We start from the raw sequence: 20,775 nt of genomic DNA, 5'->3' as shown, positions 1-20,775 counted from the left end.
CAGATGCTATGTAAATGTTTCAACATTCCTGCCACGTTCTGAACTAATGCCAGAATTCTACCTTCACGTTGGTACGGATGGCTGGAATAGCATCAAACCTCCTTATACATTCAGCTTCATTTGAGTTTTTTTTTTTGAGAGCAGAAAAAAAAAAGAGTGCAGGTGAATATGGAGGTTGTGGTATCGCAAGAATGTTTTTCGCAGCCAAAAAGTCTTGAATGGAGACAGCGGTGTGTGAAGGAGCGTTGTCATGGTGAAAAAAACATGGAACTTTTTCTGATCACTGATGGGGGTCTCTCCAAACTTTATCCTTCAAATGAATCAAAGCCTCTTTTAAAAATGAGTACTTGGAACAGAACAGCACATAATAATGTTATGTCATATGCTCTCCGTTCTTTAAAATAAGGACAATGTCATAATAACACTTTGTTAAAACTCTTATTTGTGGTCCTGTTACACTCTCATGAGTACGTAATTAATTATGTGTATGAATGTACTCTAGAATTCTGTCATGACAAAGTCTTGCACAGAGTATTTGGTGATTGTGGTGATAAGAAAACGTTAGATTCTTGTCCTCTTATGCCTACTCTCTTTGTTGGTGTGTTAATATGTCTTGTGCAAAAAGACACTTAATAATCTCCAACTTGTACTTAACGCTGCAACGAGACTTAACTAAAACCAGGAGGAGAGAACACGCTTAACTGGTCTGTTCTGTTTTAGGTTTTACGTTTTTTCTTAAAAAATTGAAAAGGCGCTTCATGACATGGCTCCTAATGTGGCCTATATTTTAAAGTTATTACATCATTATGAGAATCTGTGTGCAGCCTCAGATGGTAACCTGCTTGTTGTTCTTGAGTCGAAGCTGAAGACAAAGGTGAGCGACCGTGAATGCCTTTAATGTCAGGGGTCCTCCACTCTGGGACGACCTAACTGAGAAGTTCAGGCTTGCTAAATCAGTGTCTGCTCTTAAATAGCTTCTTCAACCTTTAATCGAAAGGTGTGTCTGTAGTATCCTTGCCAGAGACCTTTTGTACCTCGTGAGCTACAAATCAAAGCTTATAATACATGCTATAAGACACTCAAGAAGAAAGAGTAACATAATATCTATTCAACACAAAGACAAAACACGAAGATCTTTGTGCATCTATCTGTGTGAACCAGTGTTTGTGCCTTGCTCAACCACTCCTCACGGTGCAAATGCCATGCCTCACCCGTTTACCCGTGCATGCACCTTCTATATGAAATTCGTATATGAATGCATGTGTGCTTATGAATGTACTGAGTGTATATGTGTACCTATACAGGTACATGCTACAGGTACCCTTTGATGGACACCCAATCCTCTTACATGGGCCACGAAAACATGCATTTTCTGCATGGGTGGCCCCCAGTGAGACGAGTAGCAAATCCTCACACGTGTCTTGAAAATATTTTCCAAAACACAGACAATAGCAGGTCTACAAGCTCACAACACGTCCGCGGTGTGATGCATTGTGTTATGTGGCTATGTGCTATTTTTGCCTGACACCATTGTACATTTTTGCCTGACACCAAAGTAAAAAAAGGATTAATCAGACTAATTGTTCGTGTTTGCATCTATTTGTTGATGCATTATTATTTTTTAAATATACACACACACACACACACACACACACACACACACACACACACACACACACACACACACACACACACACACACACACACACACACACACACACACACACACACACACACACACACACACACACACACACACACACACACAGGGTTTATTCCCGTGCTTCTCGGTTAGATTAATCAAAAAAGGAATTGATAAAATAGTTGCTGGAATCCCCAACCCTGCCACTGATACGGCCATAATCGAATCCTTGTGCTACACACCTGCACCATGCTTACAGTACAAGTGCTGTTATGCTGCTGTGTCTCTGTGCGCGTTGTGTCCCACTCACCGCTGTGCATTGTCTGAGGAGGCAGGACTGCTTCATCCGGCCGGGCCCTCCGAACTTCTTCATGTCCTTGCAGAAGTGGCACTCCCCGCACTCGGTCCGCATGCAGGCCTGACAGCGACGACACCGGGTCCTCCTGCGCCTCGCGCCCCCGCCTGCCCCCCCGCCCAGCGCCTTACTGCCCGACATCCCCTAACAAGTCAGCTAGGAGAGAGAGAGAGAGAGAGAGAGAGAGAGAGAGAGAGAGAGAGAGAGAGAGAGAGAGAGAGAGAGAGAGCAATAACACACAACGGAATAAGTTAAAACAGACAGAGTGACAGCAAACCCACACACATGTACTGTACATGGTATGTTACACTCAATAACAATAATAAAAACACAGCTCTGTCTACTCTACAGTCTCCATCTCTACTATATCTATGGGCTAATTTCACGCCTGTGTGCACTAGGGACAGGACAGCCACCATGACGAATAAGAGAGTTGATTTAAAAAAGGACAGATGGGGGAAGAGAGAGCAAGAAACTGCAAAAACAGAACAGACAGAAGGACAGATAAACAGAGTTACCAATACTGTACAAAGCACACAGGCAGGTTGCTGTTAAAGCCCTTAGCTGTATCAAGGAGTTTCTATGAAGCTGGAAGAAGTACAATTTTGATTCAGGGTCTGGCTCCAAAACGAGTCCACCACCCAGGGCTGAGAATTAAGCCACCTAGCCTGCCTAACACTGATAAATATGGGTTTGTGTTTACCTACTCGACGACTATCCATTTTGACAGTTAAACAACTTCTCTAGTGGCAGGGTCTTTTACATTTAAAAAAAAATCTGTTTGGGCAGTTGGCATGTGAATGCTAGGATTTAGCATATCATGTGCCCTGTAGGCAAGAAAATAATTCCCAATCTGGTTCCACTTCAGTAGCATGCATGTACTTTGATGCTTAGATTATTAAGTTAAAATTCTAAACATTGGACCCACGCCAGCCAGGTCCAACTTTCTAGCAGTTAAGACTCTCTGTTCCCTGTTCAGTCTCTTTACACTGAGTACAATAAAAAGGTACAGGAATTAGTCTTAGTGGCATTGGCGCAGCAACAAATCGTAGTGCGCTTCACAGATTTGCTTGTCAGCTCTTTTTTGTACAGGCTGTGTGAATCATCTCTAAATCGATTAAGTGTTGTTATATGTGCTGCAGAGGCAAACACGAATGTATTGTAATGGGATTCTTTCACTTTTTTTTAATGCCTGGCAGCCACAATAAATGAACTGTGACCTGTCCTAGGACCAGCAGAGCAACATCCCTCCAGCTATATGGTGGTGAGTTGTTGTTCTGGCTGGCGAGCTTGTTTACTCTACCCATCCACTTTGTAATGGTCAACACTACGTTATTCTATTGTTTTATGTGGTTGGCTGGAAAGCAATTAGACTGAGTAATGAATTTTGGGGAGTGATCTAACGACTCTGGGCCCTATTTTCCTGGTACGTCTGTCTGAGACCCACAGCTTAAAGAAACTCATTTAATGGAAAGACCGCCTGCCCACCTGTTTCGGAGAAGGAGAGGACACTGCTTGGTGCACTGCCTCTATCATTAAAACCTACTGTAGATAAATTACCTTTCACTTCTGTTATGGAGGTGGACTAAAGCATTTTGTGTTTAGATAAAAAAAGAAAAGTGCACTCGGGGTTCATTTGAAATAGATTTGTATCTAACCAATGGATATAACTTGGAAAAACAAACATTCTTCTTTGGGTGTCTTTAGATGTGCTTGAGTGTATGTCTACACTACAGTCTATCTCAGATCTTCAGCAGGATAAGAAAAAAACTAAACGTATAATGTCTTCTGAGGACACATGAGGACTGATTAGAGAGCAGTTTTCTGAAGAGCAGGTGGTTAAGAATCACCCTTTCCACAGTGAAATGAGAAGTACCCAGCAGGATGCGGTACAGCCCCTTCACACTGGAGAGAGGATATAATTAAGAGAGGATGAGAGAATAGCCTACATCTCCGACTCCTATCTTTCCAATTGTGTGTGTGTGCGTGTGCGTGTGTGTGTGTGTGCGCGCGCTTCACTCTGGTCTCCTAATTGTGACAGGGAGGCAGAGAGAGCAGGAGAGAGAGAGGGGTGGAGAGAGCAAGAGAGAGAGGGTGACACTGCAGAAACACAGGGGATGAAAAGTTCCTCCACATATAAAAGCATCACCTAATGAAACCGCAAGAGCCATTTCAACGGAGCCTGCACCGGCTTCTCCCAAGAGGGCATCTTTCCACAAATTAACTAATGACAAGGACTGACAAGGTTGTGGTGGGTGTGTGTGTGTGTTGACCACCTCCACCACAGCGAGCGTTCATTCACCAAATGTATTTCGAGTACCTAGAAAAGCTCTGCCTACAGAAGTCTGACGTATTAATATTTCCAGCCACACAGGCAGCGGTAATAAAGCATTCATAATGTAAAAATATCCACGACTATAACGAGTGTGTGTGAGCCCAATATAACAGTTACAGATGGCTCCCACAGAAGAATCCGCAGCAACACACACAACCACTGGCTTGATTATTAGCAAGCTATGGTAATGAGCTAGCGTCACATAGCACACACACACAGGCGTGTGTGTAATAATTACTCATCATCATACCTTCACACAGATAGTGTTATACAATGTAATGAATATATGATGATAATGTGTGTGTGACTGTGAACATGACTGCAGTGCACACATCACACACCACCACAGGACAGATGTGGGGTTCGAACCCCACATCATCTAGCTGTGTTAGCTAGATGATGTGGGGTTCGAACCCCACATCCATGTAACAGCTGGATGATGTGGGGTTCGAACCTCACATCATCTAGCTAACACAGCTAGATTATGTGAGGTTTGAACCCCACATCATCTTGCTGTGTTAGCTAGACACACAAGTTAGCAGAATCTGGAGGATGATGAGGAAGATGATGATGCGCATCATCTGGCTCCTAAGAGCCGCTCCACAGCACATAGACATACATTCATGCTCTTGTCGTTGCGCGAGCGAGCCTGTCGCTCGAGACAAAACATGACGTAATTTTCGCCTCGCGACAGTTTTTTCCCTCAGTTGAGAAAATAAATAAATACGTAATTTGTCTCGAGCGACACAGACTAGGCTCGCGCGACTAAGTATAAAATTAGCCTGTTCGGCTAGCAGCCAAGCCAGCTAGCTCCCATACACTGCCCTGTGTGTGTGTGTGTGTGTGTGTGTGTGTGTGTGTGTAGACAGAACCTGTGTGTTAAAAAATACAAACAGAACACATAATAAGCAATTTAATACAAACATACAGTAACACACTCTGAACGTTACGTTCTCGTAATAACAGCAATGAATGCACACTAAGCTAACAGACAGTAACTGTTCCAACTGTTCAACCTCTCTCTGCAATATGCTTCCTCTTTCATTATTGCTCAGCACCATCATCATTACAAATCAAACCCACTGACTGGAAAATCTTACTATTAATACACTGCGATGATGAAGGGGTGGTGGGTGTGTGTGAGTTTTGGAGGAAAAAAAAAAAATAATAATAAAATAAATTCCAAAACACTCACCTCTTCGTATCAAGTCGCATACTCGTTGGTCGCTCATTAGAAATGATATATTAGCCACCAGGCACCAGTTAGCCAACGTTAGCTCGGGTTTCTAGCCCCTGCTTGTCTGTCCGCTTCCTTATTTCTGCTGCTTGCTTTGCTGCTGCTGCTACTGTGTCTCTCTGTGCGTTCACACACACACATTCACATTACTGTGTCTCTGTCTGCGTTCACACACATTCACATGTTATTTCTGCTGCTTGCTTTGCTGCTGCTGCTGCTACTGTGTCTCTCTCTGCGTTCAGTTCCCACACATTCACAAGCTGTGTCTCTCTCTCTCTCTGCGTTCAGTTCACACACACATTCACAAGCTGTGTCTCTCTCTCTCTGCGTTCTGTTCACACACATTCACATTACTGTGTCTCTCTCTACGTTCAGTTCACACACACACATTCACATGTTGTCTCCCATGTTGTTATTACACTACCAGCAGCCTAGCACACACACATACATACACACACACCCCTTCAGGCTAATTCACTGTATGCATGTAACCTAGATGTGTGTTTGGAGGAGGAAGATGATTGTACCAATCTGGATCGATGGTAATAAACTGGAAGGGGGGTGGTGTATGTGTGTGTGTGTGTGTGTGTGTGTGTGTGTCTTTTTTGACCCCCCTCTCCTCCTCGTTCCTCTCTCTCTCTCTCTCTCTATCACACACACATACACACGTCTCTCACAACGTGTTCCTCCTCCCTCTCTTTAAAAACACGCACGCATTGTACTTAAAATCATGACACAAAACGTTTCCCCGGGAAACGTGCGCGGCTAGATCGTAACACGCGCCCGCCGGATAATTCCAGTGAAAAAGTGGGCAAAATGAAACACAAAAACGCGCTGAGTTTTGTCTATTGTTCTCGTTTTCTATTGTGCGTGTGGTGGGTTGCTCGTGTCGCGTGTTTTGTTGTGTGCATGCATGTGTTTGTGTGTGTATGTGGATTTATAATGTGTGTGTCAGCTGGCAGCAACATCAAATACGACACGTTTAATCCTCCGTGTTCACGTTACATCACATAGGTGACTATCGTTCTCCATTTTTGCCCTCGGAAATAAATAAATAAATAGAGTAAATAAAATATGGGGAGTGAAAATATGCACGCCCCTCCTCTTCCTGATGTCGTCATGACTGAGCGTCACACAGCCATTGGGATTTCTGGGAGTTGTAGTCGCAAATGTGTGTGTGTGTGTGTGTGTGTGTGTGTGTGTGTGTGTGTGTGTGTGTGTGTGTGTGTGTGTGTGTGTGTGTGTGTGTGTGTGTGTGTGTGTGTGTGTGTGTGTGTGTGTGTGTGTGTGTGTGTGTGTGTGTGTGTGTGTGTGAGAGAGAGAGAAGGAATATCAGGGACGTCAGAGTTAGGATAAGTAATTTAATAATTGCTCTAGCTAAAAGGTTTTGTTATTTCTTGAAAAACTGAATTTTCACTCTTGTTTTTTGTGCTGGATATGAATCCACAATCTGGCGTGCATCTACATAATGTGAATGTAGGCTACTACTACTACTACTACTACTACTACTACTACTACTAATAATAATAATAATATTCATATACATCTTTTGTTTTTTCATTTTCAGTGTTCTTTTGTATTTTTGTGACTGCAAAACCATATTGTACATGCTCTGACAGACTGACACACACACACACACACACACACACACACACACACACACACACACACACACACACACACACACACACACACACACAAACACACACGCAATTTTGCAGGAAACCTTCACCATAAAGTGCTAAAAGGTAAACTACCAGCAATCTGGAACCTTTTGCACCACTAGCCACAGATATAGGTTTAGGCAAGGACCTGTCTGACCATTTTTGGAGTTTTCTCTCCAAAAATGGTTTGGTTCAGTGAAACAGCTAAATTGGCTGTGTACTCCAGCTAGTACTTTATCTATAATATAAATACCCCCACCCCACCAATTTAGTTTCCTAAAAAGGCAAAGCAAACACATTATCATAACAAAACAAAGTCTGTGTTTTAGCAACTCCCTCCCTCCCACAGTTATACCATTGTTGCCTTGCCCCTGCCCTGTGCCTAGAATAACCATACCAAGGATGGGCCAGTGATGTCACAAACAGGCGGAAGTGTGTGTAGCTTCCTCAGAGGGCTGTCCTGAGCTTCAGCTTTACTAATAATAATAATAATAATAATAATTATTATTATTATTATTTATAATACTAAACTTTATATGGGCTGCTCCCCTTAACCACCTCTTAATTTCCATTGTTTTTTTTATTTCATTTTGCATAAACACACATTGGAACAATGGAACAGATCGTAGAAAACACCACGTAATCCGTGACTACAGATGTATATTAGTCTATTAACTAAATGTATTAGCTATTTGTAGTACAGTATTTATTGTCCATTGACCTGTCAAATCAACAAATTGTATTAATAATGAAATGAGTGAAAAGCCCCTCGTGGGGCCCTGATGGCGCGGATTTGCACAGACAACGATCGTGTGGGCTTGTAAATCAGGTTTTCGATTCGCGACACCGTGGCATGCGCAACTGCGTACGACGAAGTCAGGGCGGCTCTTGTTATTTGGGCTGTATTTTAGATAACAATCTTTCCGGTGATAAAATGGCAACAAAAGTAATCAAGAAAGTTAACCAAAGAATACCATTTTTGGGCAGGATCCTTCCGGTTACCGCTCAGAGGACAGAGTACAGCAACTGGCCTACTCAAGGGACCAGTGCCCATGTACCTGTCAAAATACTTCAAAAGAGTGAGAAACGCCCATGGGCACAACACCAGAGGGAGCTCCATACAGTGATCTCATTCCTCCCAGATTCGATTTTGGGGCGAGCGTTTTGGTATTCGAATTGAACACATAAGAACACAACGGAAACAAGCCCTCAGGGCTTTTTGTGTTATCCTTTTCGCATTATTGTATAACTGTACCACCTTTTTGCAAACTGATTTAAGTATTCTCACAATAAACCTCTCCATCACACAGGGACGGGTCCCTAACGATTTCAAAAAAGCAAGGGTGACCCCTCTGTACAAAAAACCAATTGGCAACTATCGCCCTATTTCTATTCTAAGCTCCATCTCGAAAGTCATGGAAAAAATAGTCTATGAACAGATCGATAAGTACCTTGCCGAGAACAATCTCATTTACAAATTCCAATCTGGCTTCAGAACAAACCACTCCACTGACACATGCCTTCTCTATTTGAACGACTCTATCAAACAAGATGTCGACATTGGCAAATATTGCGGCATGGTCATGCTGGACCTCCAGAAGGCCCTTGACACCGTTAATCACACAATTATGATCAATAAGCTCAAAGCAATAGGTTTTGATGATACGTCAGTAAACTGGATGAGATCCTACCTGGAAGGGAGGGAGCAAGTGGTGGAAGTAAACGGCACCCAGTCCCCTCCCCTCCCAGTGACTTGTGGAGTTCCTCAAGGAAGTATACTAGGACCTTTACTGTTCCTGATATATGTGAATGACATGTCTTCAGCTTGCGACTGCAAACTGTTCCTGTTCGCAGATGACTCGGCTCTGCTGGTCTCGGACAGGGACAGGCTGCAGGTTGAGAAAACTCTCAGCACTGAACTCAACAAGATCTGCATCTGGCTCTCCGACAACAAGCTTTCATTACACCTGGGTAAAACTGAATCCATCCTCTTTGGGTCCAGTCCTAACCTTAGCAAGGCTGAGAGTTTCACGATCAAAGTGGGTGATGATGTTATCACAACAAAGGAGGAAATTACCTACCTGGGTTCTAGGAGGCAACCCTCTCCGGTAACAAAAACGCAGAAAAAGTGAACAAAAAGGTCATCCAAGCAATACGCTATTTGTGGAGGATTGATCGTCTAGTCAGTAAGAATACTCTGAATATTCTTGCAGGGGCCCTCATACAAGGTCACTATGATTATGCATGCACTTCATGGTATCACAACACCTCCAAGGCCTTAAAAACAAGGCTCCAAACATCCCAAAACAAACTTGTAAGGCTACTACTTGGCCTCAATCACAAAGCCCATCTAACCCATGCTCATTTTGCTAGGATTGGATGGCTTAGGGTTGAGGACAGAGTACAGCAACTTGCTATGGGCCTGGTCTTCAAGATACACCACAACATTGGGATCCCCCTGTATTTGTCAAAATACTTCCAAAATGTTAATGAAGTCCATGATCATAACACCAGAGGCAGCTCCACAAATCATGTTCAACCCAGATTTGGCTCAACAAAGGGAATTAACTCGTTCTCATGCTATTCATCAAAAATGTGGAATGCCCTACCAAAAGGAGTAAAGGAGTGTAAAACCCTACTCACTTTCAAAACTGCCTTAAAGTTACACCTTCAGGAGGCTGCAATTGAAAGATGGCCCCTGTCCAAGTCAAGTCCTAACCTACCCCACCCCCTACCCCCCCCCTCTCTCTTTCTTCTTTTGTACATATTTTTCACTCTTCATACCAGTAACCTGTAAACTGATTGTATGACATTCTATAGTAGTGTGTATATCTGTCTGTCTCTTATATGTCATCATGATTTATTATAATTGTGTGTGGGGAACTCATTTGAAACAAGCTAAGTGCTTTTATGAGTCTTCCAGTTTAGTAGACCTCGTATTGTGAATTTGTACTTCCATGTACTGTTGTTCTCATGTCTTACTAAATAAAGTACATCAATCAATCAATCAATCAATCAATCAATCAATCAATCAATCAATCAATCAATCAAAACTTGAACTCGGGCGCCCACTTCCGCATCATGGCGGCAGATGACGTCACTGACGCATCCCTGTCACATAATTCGTGCCCCCGCTGGCCTCTCCTCCTCCTCCTGCTAGAGTTAGCATGCTAGGCTAGCTCAGCAGCAGCAGCCAGTCAGTCTTCCTACAGTAACAGTGCAATTAGTTGAGAGAGACGCACCGGCTCCGGTGCTGTAGAGTTCATTTAGCCCTCCTCAACAATATCTCAACAACTGGGGGATAAAACAAAAAGACCTCGGCCTTACGTACATTAGAAAAGGGGGACACACGTTAAAACACATTATAGGAATTATAAAAATTAATCCAAAAAATAACTGAAGATGATTAAGCTCTTTTCTCTGAAGCAGCAGAAGAAAGACGAGGAATCTGCTGGAGGAAACAGAACAGGAGCCGGGGGTAAAAAAGCCAGTGCGGCCCAGCTACGAATACAGAAAGGTAGGCAGGCTTGGCTGGGGGGTTGTTACCCCAGACACAAGCCCTCTGTCCCCGCTACATCTGCTCTGTGGCGGACCCTCTGGGCTGGTAATAAACACACATACTACGAGGCAAGAAGTGACCGAGCATAGCATAGCCATTCAGGCTACACACGCTAGCTTCAGGTTAGCTTCGAATGCTACGCTACCCCGGCTAACGTTAGCGAGCTGGGCTGGTGGTGCTAATATTATTTGAAAACAAACGTCGTCAGGAGCGATTAAACCCAAAGCAGAGCGTTTCTAAAGCTGCCCACTGCACACACAGTAATGACCACAACACACACTAACTACACTGTTTGTAATCTGATATGGTCGTTATATGTATTTTTTATAAAATCAACCCAAAATCTGGTTTCTGTTTTCCAAGCTAGCTCTGTTAGCCAACATTTTTGACAGAGCCATCATCACATCAACATGTCATAATTGTGATTAGAGGGAGGACTGTACGTTATTAGTTTGATAATGTAAGATAAAATCACTCACAACAACCCGGATGACTGACAGCCGTCTGAACGTACGTCACATCTCTTCTCATCAAACATGAAATATAGTTACAATCGTCATCATTAATTCAAACGACGAAATTCGTATTTTGTCTGCAGTTTTACAAGGGCCATTTATAACAAGTTAATTGGACACAGACCAACATTTTCTGTAGTTATTATGATGCCAAGTGTCACTTTGTGTAAAGAGTTATAAACCAAACCACCATGAATTTATTACATACTAGTATTGTTGTCCCAAAGATTAGTTGAAGTGGACCCCTAAAGACCTGCATATGGGTAAGTTGTCATCAGTTTTCACATGAAGGACTGATGAATCACCATGGCATCAAAACCGTCATTGGAAAATTGCACCATGACTTGTACTTTACACAATATGGTTCTAGAACATAGTGTGTCTAATTCTAGGGATTGACAAAGGTGTGGAGCGACAAGAGAACAATGTGGCACAGTGGTTAGAGTCACTGTCCAATAATCAACATGTTCTTCTAAGTAATGTCCTTTTTAGCAAGACACTGATGACCCATATTCGTTATAAGTAATCCTAGAAAAGGTACGTTGTCAGCTACATAACCACAATATAGCTAAATGTAAAGTAAGTTAAATCTCCTGCACTAGTGGTTGGACTAGCAGGGTAACCAGAACTCACCCCAAAAGCCAAAACACACTCGCCCCCATTTTTTCCATGGACCGCTCGCCCCAGCGGTTCTTGAATTCTTGGCTTCGTTTTACCGAGGTTAAGGTTAGAAATACGTTTAGGGTTAGGCATAGTTTTACTGAGGTTAAGTTTAGGAATAAAGTTAGGTTTCGACATAGTTTTACTGAGGTTACGTTTGGGAATAAGGTTAGGTTTTTTAGGCATAGTTTTACTGAGGTTACGTTTAGGAATAAGGTTAGGTTAAGGCATAGTTTTACTGAGGTTACGTTTAGGAATACCTGGTGGCAACCGTTCCGAGGTCGCCCGCTTTTGACCCGGGCCGAGCATATTTTGGGGCGAGCGTCCTTGTATTCACCAGCAAGCAAAAAGCCTCATCAGGTCCTTTTGTGGAGTGGTGTCCGCTCTGTTCATTGTTCCACCTGCATGTGGAACAGACACGTGGGAAGAGTATATCACAACAGAGCTAATGATCATGACCATATTACCCAGGAGAGGAAACTAAGCCCCTAACTAGGACTGGGCGATATGACTTAAATTTCAAATCAGTATCACAATTATTCAAACTTTTGCCTCGATTAGGATTAATAAACGATTATACTAAAAAAGAAAGTGGAAATAGCCGAATTACAAGCACACGACTTGTTGTGAGCTTGTAGATAGTCTATTTCTCACAATTTTTGTATGCCACCATTGTACCACAAAGTGTAATACATGGTTACGTGGTTAATCAGAATAAAAGAATAAATCAGAATTCGTTTGATTTGATTCCTTGGTACAGTATATAATAAATAAGAAAATATCCCAAAAGAAAACCTGCATCTCGATTAACCTACATGAGCAAGATTAAGTCCCGAAAGTCCCTAAATTCTAAATATCGGTTTCGATAGATTATGGGTTAATTGCCCAGCTCTACCCCCCAAAAAACTATGTAGGCTTACCCTCCTCTTCCACCCATACATCATCATGTCCCCCCTCACCAGGGGATCCCTGTAGGATCAGCAGAGAATATAGGTGTATTTTACCACCACCAAAATTCTGTCTATCTAGTACTAGTAGTTAGTTCCTCTGTCCACAAAACAGTCAGAGTTTGCAGAACGTCATAGCAGCTTCCTCCAACACAACTGAAGCCAACAGTGAGAAGTCCTAGAGTTAAAAAAAAATAAAAGAACACCTACAAAAGTGAGTGGAAAATTATTTAGTTTAAATCTTCATTCATTGTTATCAAATGTGCAAAGCAGAAAGTACAATTGTGTAAGTTGAGATTTAGACACAATTCCCTGGAGCTCTTGGTATAATTATTTGCCATTTTTAAAAAAACTAAATGACTGGTCACTGTTGGCAGTTGTGTTGAAATTTTGCAACCTCTGTGAGAAGTAATAAATGAATAATAAACTATCAATCTTTCCAGTAGATCACAGGTTTTCAAGAGAGGGGGGTAGCAGATCCACAAGCTCACAACCTGTCGCAATGCGACACATTGTGAGCTTGTAGATTGGCTATTTTCAATATTTTCTGTCGCAGACATAGGCTATGGCTATTTGTGGGTCCTTGGCATGGCGTGGAAAAGTTTGGGAACCTCTGCAGTACATGAATTACATAATTATTATGTTTGGGTGAACTATCCCTTTAAACATATCTTCATCATCATCGTCCCACGCCTCCACCCTCAATCTCCTCTATTGTTGTTGGTGTGTTGTGTTCTAAAAACCCATCCACCCCTTTTCTATTTTCATTTCACAGACAGTTATTAATCCCTCCATGCAGTCAGTCTTGAAGCCAATCTCTGATGGATGTTCTTTTAATTTCACATGAGAGGGAGTCTGTTACTGTTTTTTCAAAAGTGCCAAGGCACACCTTAGACCAGCTTCTGCCAGCTCAATGCCAGTTGGGAATTTATCAATGGGATGGACTGAAAGCCTAGAATGGCTCCAATCCAGCAGCCGGCATCTGGTCCATTCAGCACAGATAAAGATGGCGGGGCACTGGCCAGGAGTGTGCTGTGCCAGTGATTCTCAACCTTATGAATTTCAAGGACCCTCAGTTTGATATCATTCATTAGGCCACAGACCCCCATTTTTTTTAATCTTTGGGACCCTAATCTACACGGTAAAAAGTGTTAATTTTGCCCTTCATCCTTAAAAGTCCATTTGTTCCCTAATTATCAATCATTTAGCCAGCGACGACCTTAAGGACCCTTGGCGGTCCTTGGACCCCATGTTTAGAACCAGTGTGCTATGCTACGCATGCAGTGTGGGCTCATCACCAAGTCCTTTCCACAATACTGAACTTGAATGATTGCTTAAGTCACTGGTTTAGGAAGCGTTTATTATTTCTTTCTCTCTCCCAGCATCAGAATGCTAAATGCACGGGTGTTTTATTTGTCTGACTAGACAATGGAAAACCAATTAAATAGTGCCTGCCATTGAATTAACTATTAAATAAATGTAAATAGTAAATGGTGCATTTATATAGCGCCTTTATCCAAAACATTTACAATGTGCATAACATTTACCCAATTCATGCATACATTCATACACTGATGGCGCAGGAAACCATGCCAAGGCACCAACGTGCACATCGGGAGCAGTTACGTGTTCAGTTCAGTCAAGGACACTTTGACACAAACTCCCGGGGAGCCCGGGATCGAACTGAGAACCTTTGTTTCCCACTCTTTTTCTAAAAAAAGAAAGTCACCTCTTCCACCTCTATTTAGTGGAATCAGACTTCTGTGTAAAGCTTAATTTGTGCTTGTGTTTCCTGACAAAAATAACTGCTTTTTGCGTTTTAAGTGCAATATCTCAATGCAGTACCTCATATAACTACTTAGTTTCCCTGTTCTCTGTATAACTCTCGCCCACTTGCATCCACCCTCTCTCTGACTCTTTCTATCTCTTGTTAACCCTTTTCCGTTCTCTTTTTCACCTTCTTTCCATTCACATTCTTGTTTTTTTTGTATTCTCTCTCTCAGACATCAATGAGCTGAACCTGCCAAAGACATGTGAGATCAACTTCCCTGATGACGATGACCTGCTCAACTTCAGACTCATCATCTCACCAGACGAGGTCGGTGACTGTGCACTTTTCCTAAACTTGTTAAACATGTTATCCCATTTCTTTTTAAAGCAAACATTTTTAACTCAAATCTTGGTCCCTGGAACTAAATATTTAGATGGGGGTCCGCGGCCAAATACATATAATTTTCGGCGTCCTTGACATGACAACGTTGAGAACCACTGATATTATAGCAACATAAGTGTTTCAGAAGAGGATTTAGAAGACATTTGTAGAATTGGCCTCAGGTCTTAGCAGAGTGAGTGCCCTGTGTACGAGTGCCAGCCAGTGCAGGAATGATACAGCATTCAAGCATTCCAGCATGTACTGTACCAGAGGCCATATTAATGAAAGTTGGTACTGTACAAACATCCCAACGAAGCACTTGCCCCACCACCACAGATTCCCAACAGTGTTGCCTCCGGCTTGGCGGGTAGGAAGTGCGCAGGGGATTGTATAGTTATTACTGCATAAGGGCTAGGTGATATGCCTAGCCTTTATCTCGATAATTCTGACCAAATACCTCCATTGTTATTGTGACGATAATATCGTATTGTGACCATAATATCAATGTCCTTTGAAAATTTTGAAAATATGTAATTTTTTTAAATTTGTGCTAATTTCTGAAACTATAAAACAAGTCCTAAGTGATTAAAACCAATAAAATACAACACTTATGCAATATCACAATATTCCGATATCTAAAATACCAGGTGATATATGTAGTCTCATGTCATGATATCGATATAATATCGATATATTGCCTAGCCCTACTCTGGTTGGTTGGGACTGGGAGGCCTGTTCAGCAGGGAGGGGATCTAGGGGAGGTAGCGTGAAACCTCCTGTGTCATGCTGTCCCGGTGAATCTCCTCGCTGTCAGGTTGAAAGAAGCAGCTGGTGACTCCATGTGTGTCAGAGGAGGCATGTGGTTTTGTACACCACCCCTAGGCAAACACTGGGGGTTTGCAGGGACTGCTGTTCACATGGGAATTGGTAAAATAACTACATTGGAGAAAAGACACAAAAAAAAAGAATCCCCTCAAAATAGATGTGCACACTGCACACATTTCTGCCTTTTTCCGTACGAGACAGGATTTATGAAAAGCTATGTACACCTGACCTGTTTCTCATTTTAAATCATAGCGTGGAAATAAAGGTTAATGTCTCTGTGAACTTTTATTGGACCCCAAAGACAAACTGAGAATGGAGCCTATTACACCGAGAATAAGAACGGCAAAGAGAAAATCACATTTGTAATTCTTTCTGTATCATCTTTCCTCCTCAATTCACAGAACCATCCCATTCTCCCTGTGTACAAACTGCTGAGTATGTGGAGAAATAAGCGCTGTCTCAAGTCAATTTGTCTTTTCATAAATACTGATCTTTATGTAGAATGTTTCTCAGCAAAACTCTTGAGTACACACACTACTATCGATACACAGTCATTTTGAACAATCCTGCCGTCTGCTGGAATACTGCAAACACTCTTATCCACAGGGACTTGGAATGAGCAGAAACTCATTCGACATTAGAAGAAGCAATCTGTAGTAAGGTTGGTGAAGGTCAGAGTCACGGCATGGGTTCACCAAATATTCCTGTGACCTTAGCTAGGATGCAGATACAATGAGAGCTAAGGGGACAAGTTAACCGCTGAAGACCTACCGGTATATACCTCATCGAAGAATTGCTAAAATAGCCAATCTACAAGCTCACAGCAACTTTCACTATTTTTGAAAATAAAATGTTTGAAAGTTTGCGCCTATAATGACATGCCCAAAATAGGAACGCCAGGTTGAAAGTTGATTCGGATGATGGGAGAAGGGCAGGGCGAACAAATAAGAGCCAGTGAGATAAAGCTTTTATTTAATTTTATCATTCTTAGCCACTCACCCAGATGATTTGCTCACCAGTCATGGGACTTGAGCTCATTAAAACATAGTATATCTCTAGCCTTGTGGACTATAGATTTATTAACTTGGTTTATTTCCTCTCATCTCTGTCTTGCCAGGGTTTTTACAAGGGTGGTAAATTCGTCTTCAGCTTTAAGGTGAGTTATCCTGGTCTGGGAGGATCAAGACGGGATGCTTCTCTCTCTCTCTACCTATTTTTCTTCTCAATCCATCTCTCAATGTTTCTGTGTCCATTTTTCTGTCTCTTGCTCACTCTGTTTCTCCATCTCTGTTTGTGACCACTTGTAGAACAATCTGATTAGCCTTGTTTTAACAACAATAAGTGTCTAAAAGCCACACTAACAGCCCCTAGAAGCAGTGCTGCTCCGTACACCAAACTGGACCTAAGGGGTTTGAACCATTGCCATCCTTAGAGCCCCGCGCTTTCACCTGTGGGGCTAAACATAGACATTTGTGGGAAGATTTCGGGGGGTGGGGTGAATATATTCTACATTCACATAAGACAGAGGGATGAACCTTAACCATTGACCCCATGATGTTGCCTCTAGTCCCACTTAAATGTTTCATGGCAATTTGTCCATTGGATTTTGAGACATCTTATGTGCAAGTGGAAATCGTAGTGCTAGAGGAAAGGTCAATGGATCATCAAAGTCGGTTCAGTTCATCCTGGATAGTGCACAGTAATTTCCATGGCATTCCAACCTGTAGCTTTTGAGATATGATGTTTGGGACCAAAATGATGGATGGATGGACGGACGGATGGACAGTTCTTAGAACTTAACTGCTTGGGGAGCTAACATTTCAAAAAGCTGTCAACACATTGTGACTGATGGCTTGTGTGTGTGTGTGTGTGTGTGTGTGTGTGTGTGTGTGTGTGTGTGTGTGTGTGTGTGTGTGTGTGTGTGTGTGTGTGTGTGTGTGTGTGTGTGTGTGTGTGTGTGTGTGTGTTTTCAGGTAGGACAGGGTTACCCCCATGATCCCCCCAAGGTAAAGTGTGAGACCATGGTGTATCATCCCAACATCGACCTGGAAGGAAATGTTTGCCTAAATATCTTAAGGTACGTACACTCATACGCAATGTCAGTGTCTTAAAAACGCCATTGTGTCTCTTGAGCAGCTTTCACAAACAGCTTCAAACGTTATTGAGGGTGGGAGGGGGGAGTGTTTACATTTCTGTTTACTAGTTCAGTAGTTCATATCTTTTAATTAATCTACACTTTCAGGGCCAACCACTTGTACTTCAATTCATTTATTTATTTATATTCAAGCCTTTGTGAGTTTAACCCATTAAAACCTGGAAAGTATCTGTGTCATTTTAGATTTTTGCATTGGCTGTTCAAAAATAGAAGACATACAAGCTCACAGCGAGTCACTTTGTGCCACTCTGCAACATTTTTTAAATATCTTGAAAGTGTGAGAACTACTGATTTAGAAGGCATTTGTAGAATCTGCCTCAGGTCTTAATAGTTTAAAACCTACAGCTCTACACCATTTTCCATTCCCTGTAGTCTCTGTTGTACGCGTTGGCATGACTCTCCAGTCAGCCAATAAAAGTCTGTGATTAGGCACAGATTACAGTTCGGCTGCTATTTTACTCTTAGTATAATATTTTTTGCTACTTAAAGGACAACTTTGTTTTTTTACAACCATGGTTTATATTTTAGCTTGTAATTAAAGTAAATAAAAGGTGAGTGTTATTTATTTTTAATTTACTGCTTTCTATAGTTTTAGCAATTTTCACGATCATTTTTACAGTGGGCGGGGGCATTCTGTCCGGTGGCTAAATATGTCTTTTTTACACAATAAAAAAGGTCCTGTGGTCTTTGATGGTCAGATGTGAGTTATTGGGGGCTAGAAGAGCTACTATAAATAATAATAAAGAAAACGCTGGGTTATTGTGTAAAAAAATACATATTTAGCCACCGGACAGAATGCCCCCGCCCACTGTAAAAAAGATGGTGAAAATTGCTAAAACTATAGAAAGCAGTAAATTAAAAAAAAATAACACTCATCTTTTATTTACTTTAATTACAAGCTAAAACATAAACCTTAGTTGTAAAAAAACAAAGTTGTCCTTTAAACCCATCTGTGTCAGGCACATTTGATACTAAACATGGTGAATGGGTGGAGCTACAGTATGTGTTAGGTCTGTCAACAGCCCAAATAGAAGGAGCGCTGTGGCGGCTTAGCAAAAAAGTTAACAAATCTGAAATAGATGAAAGGCAGACATGTTTTGTAAATTCAGAATAAACCCCAAAGGCAGGTGTCATGTTACAAGCTGTATACACAGCTGTGAAGGATGCCAAAACAGACCTGTGTTCTTTGTTTACACCGACGAACAAAGCCAACATCGTATTCGTAACCCTAGAATTGCCCACATAATTCCTTTAAAAAAATAAATAATAATCCTCTTTCGATTCTCCCTCTTCCACTCTTATTTTGCAACCGGATTTGCCAATTATTTAATGGAGACAAAGCTGGCTGCACGTTATCAGATCAACGCTTGCCGCCTTGTGCTGTACCATGAGGGTTATGTAGGGAAGTCTCATAAAAGTCTAAGATACCCGGTAGCTAATCCTTGAGGTTGTGCTGAGTCATGACAAATCCATCCATTCGATTTAGAGATATCTTGCGTGCGTTTCAAACTATGGGTGATGCTAGAGGAAAGGCCATGGGGTCACCAAAGTCGGTATGGTTCATCCTCTGTAGATCATGGAAGTGAATTCCATGACAATCCAGCCAGTAGGTTTTGAGATATCGTGTTTAAGGCCAAAGTGTGGGACAGATGGACGAAATGACAAGACATTGTCAGCCCTGCGCCAGCATGGCTAAAAATAAGTCATGCACACACCAACGGGGGAAAAAAATAATTGCTCTTTTTGTGCTCTTCCCAGAGAGGACTGGAAGCCTGTGTTGACAGTAAACTCCATCATCTATGGTCTACAGTATCTATTTCTAGTGAGTATATAGACACGTTGCACTCATTTCATTCCACGTTATTGATGACACAGTGGAATAAATGTTCTCTCCTCCTCCTCCTCCTCTCGTCCCCTGTAGGAGCCTAACCCAGAGGATCCGTTGAACAAGGAGGCGGCCGAGGTCCTGCAGACAAACCGGCGGCTGTTCGAGCAGAACGTACAGCGTTCTCTGCGAGGGGGTTACGTGGGCGCCACCTACTTTGAGCGGTGTCTCAAATAGTGTCTACACACCCACCCCCCCTTCCCCGCACCCCAGTCGCCTCGCCTTCATCTTCCCTCCCCACCCTCCATATACCATCGCCCCCACCTCCTGCCCCCCCCCCACCCCTGCCAACCACCCAACCAACCAACAAACAAACAACCTTCTACTGCGCTGCCTTGCTCGGCGGCAGCAGCCCAGCAAGCGGCAGAATCAGCACGCCAGAAGACGCTTTTTTCTGTTTTAAAAGAAAGAGAACTCCTCCCCCCTCTTCTTCTTCTTTCATTCTATTACTACTTCTACTTCCAAGATGCATTCTACAGTTTGCACATCACTGGGGACGCCAGCTTACCACCAAACACACACACACACACACACACACACACACACACCTGAGTGATGCGATGGATCGCAGTGGAGGACAATGATAAGGAAGGAGCGGTGGAGAGGAGATGGAAGGATGCATGGAAATGAAGAAGAGGAGGTGAAGAAGGAGGAACCTGAGGAAGCAGGCGGGGGGGGGGGTCAGTGAATGTTACTCGGGCAAATCATGCTGGTAAATGCCACTACGATGATGATGATGATTGAAATGAAGCCCTCACAAGTTTATTTTATTTTTTTGTTTGTTTTCTTGTTTTTGTTAGTTTTTTCATTTTTTGTTTTTGTGCAAAGAGACATGCCAACTGAT

General features: G+C 42.4%; 2 protein-coding genes across 2 annotated transcripts in view; one reads left to right on the top strand and one right to left on the bottom strand.

The window, feature by feature from the left end:
• The window catches only part of fbxl19 (F-box and leucine rich repeat protein 19), a gene marked incomplete at its 5' end in the record, with an annotated part of 24,396 nt that extends 22,258 nt beyond the window's left edge, over positions 1-2,138 (bottom strand). The window contains one exon of the mRNA XM_084070766.1: positions 1,953-2,138. Coding sequence (XP_083926892.1) covers positions 1,953-2,138 — 186 coding nt within the window. The remainder of the gene's footprint in view (positions 1-1,952) is intronic.
• An 8,282-nt stretch (positions 2,139-10,420) lies between these two features.
• ube2m (ubiquitin conjugating enzyme E2 M) lies at positions 10,421-20,116 on the top strand. The gene is made up of 6 exons (XM_084071011.1): positions 10,421-10,750; positions 14,918-15,012; positions 17,009-17,047; positions 17,865-17,968; positions 19,805-19,868; positions 19,968-20,116. The coding sequence occupies exons 1-6, from the start codon at positions 10,636-10,638 to the stop codon at positions 20,106-20,108; spliced, it is 558 nt and encodes a 185-aa protein (XP_083927137.1). The 5' UTR covers positions 10,421-10,635; the 3' UTR covers positions 20,109-20,116.
• Positions 20,117-20,775: the final 659 nt, after the last annotated feature.

Source organism: Gymnoscopelus microlampas (genome assembly GCF_963454915.1).
Source record: "Gymnoscopelus microlampas genome assembly, chromosome: 11".
NCBI classification, from domain to species: Eukaryota; Metazoa; Chordata; class Actinopteri; order Myctophiformes; family Myctophidae; genus Gymnoscopelus; species Gymnoscopelus microlampas.
This window is presented reverse-complemented; position numbering and strand designations above follow the sequence as displayed.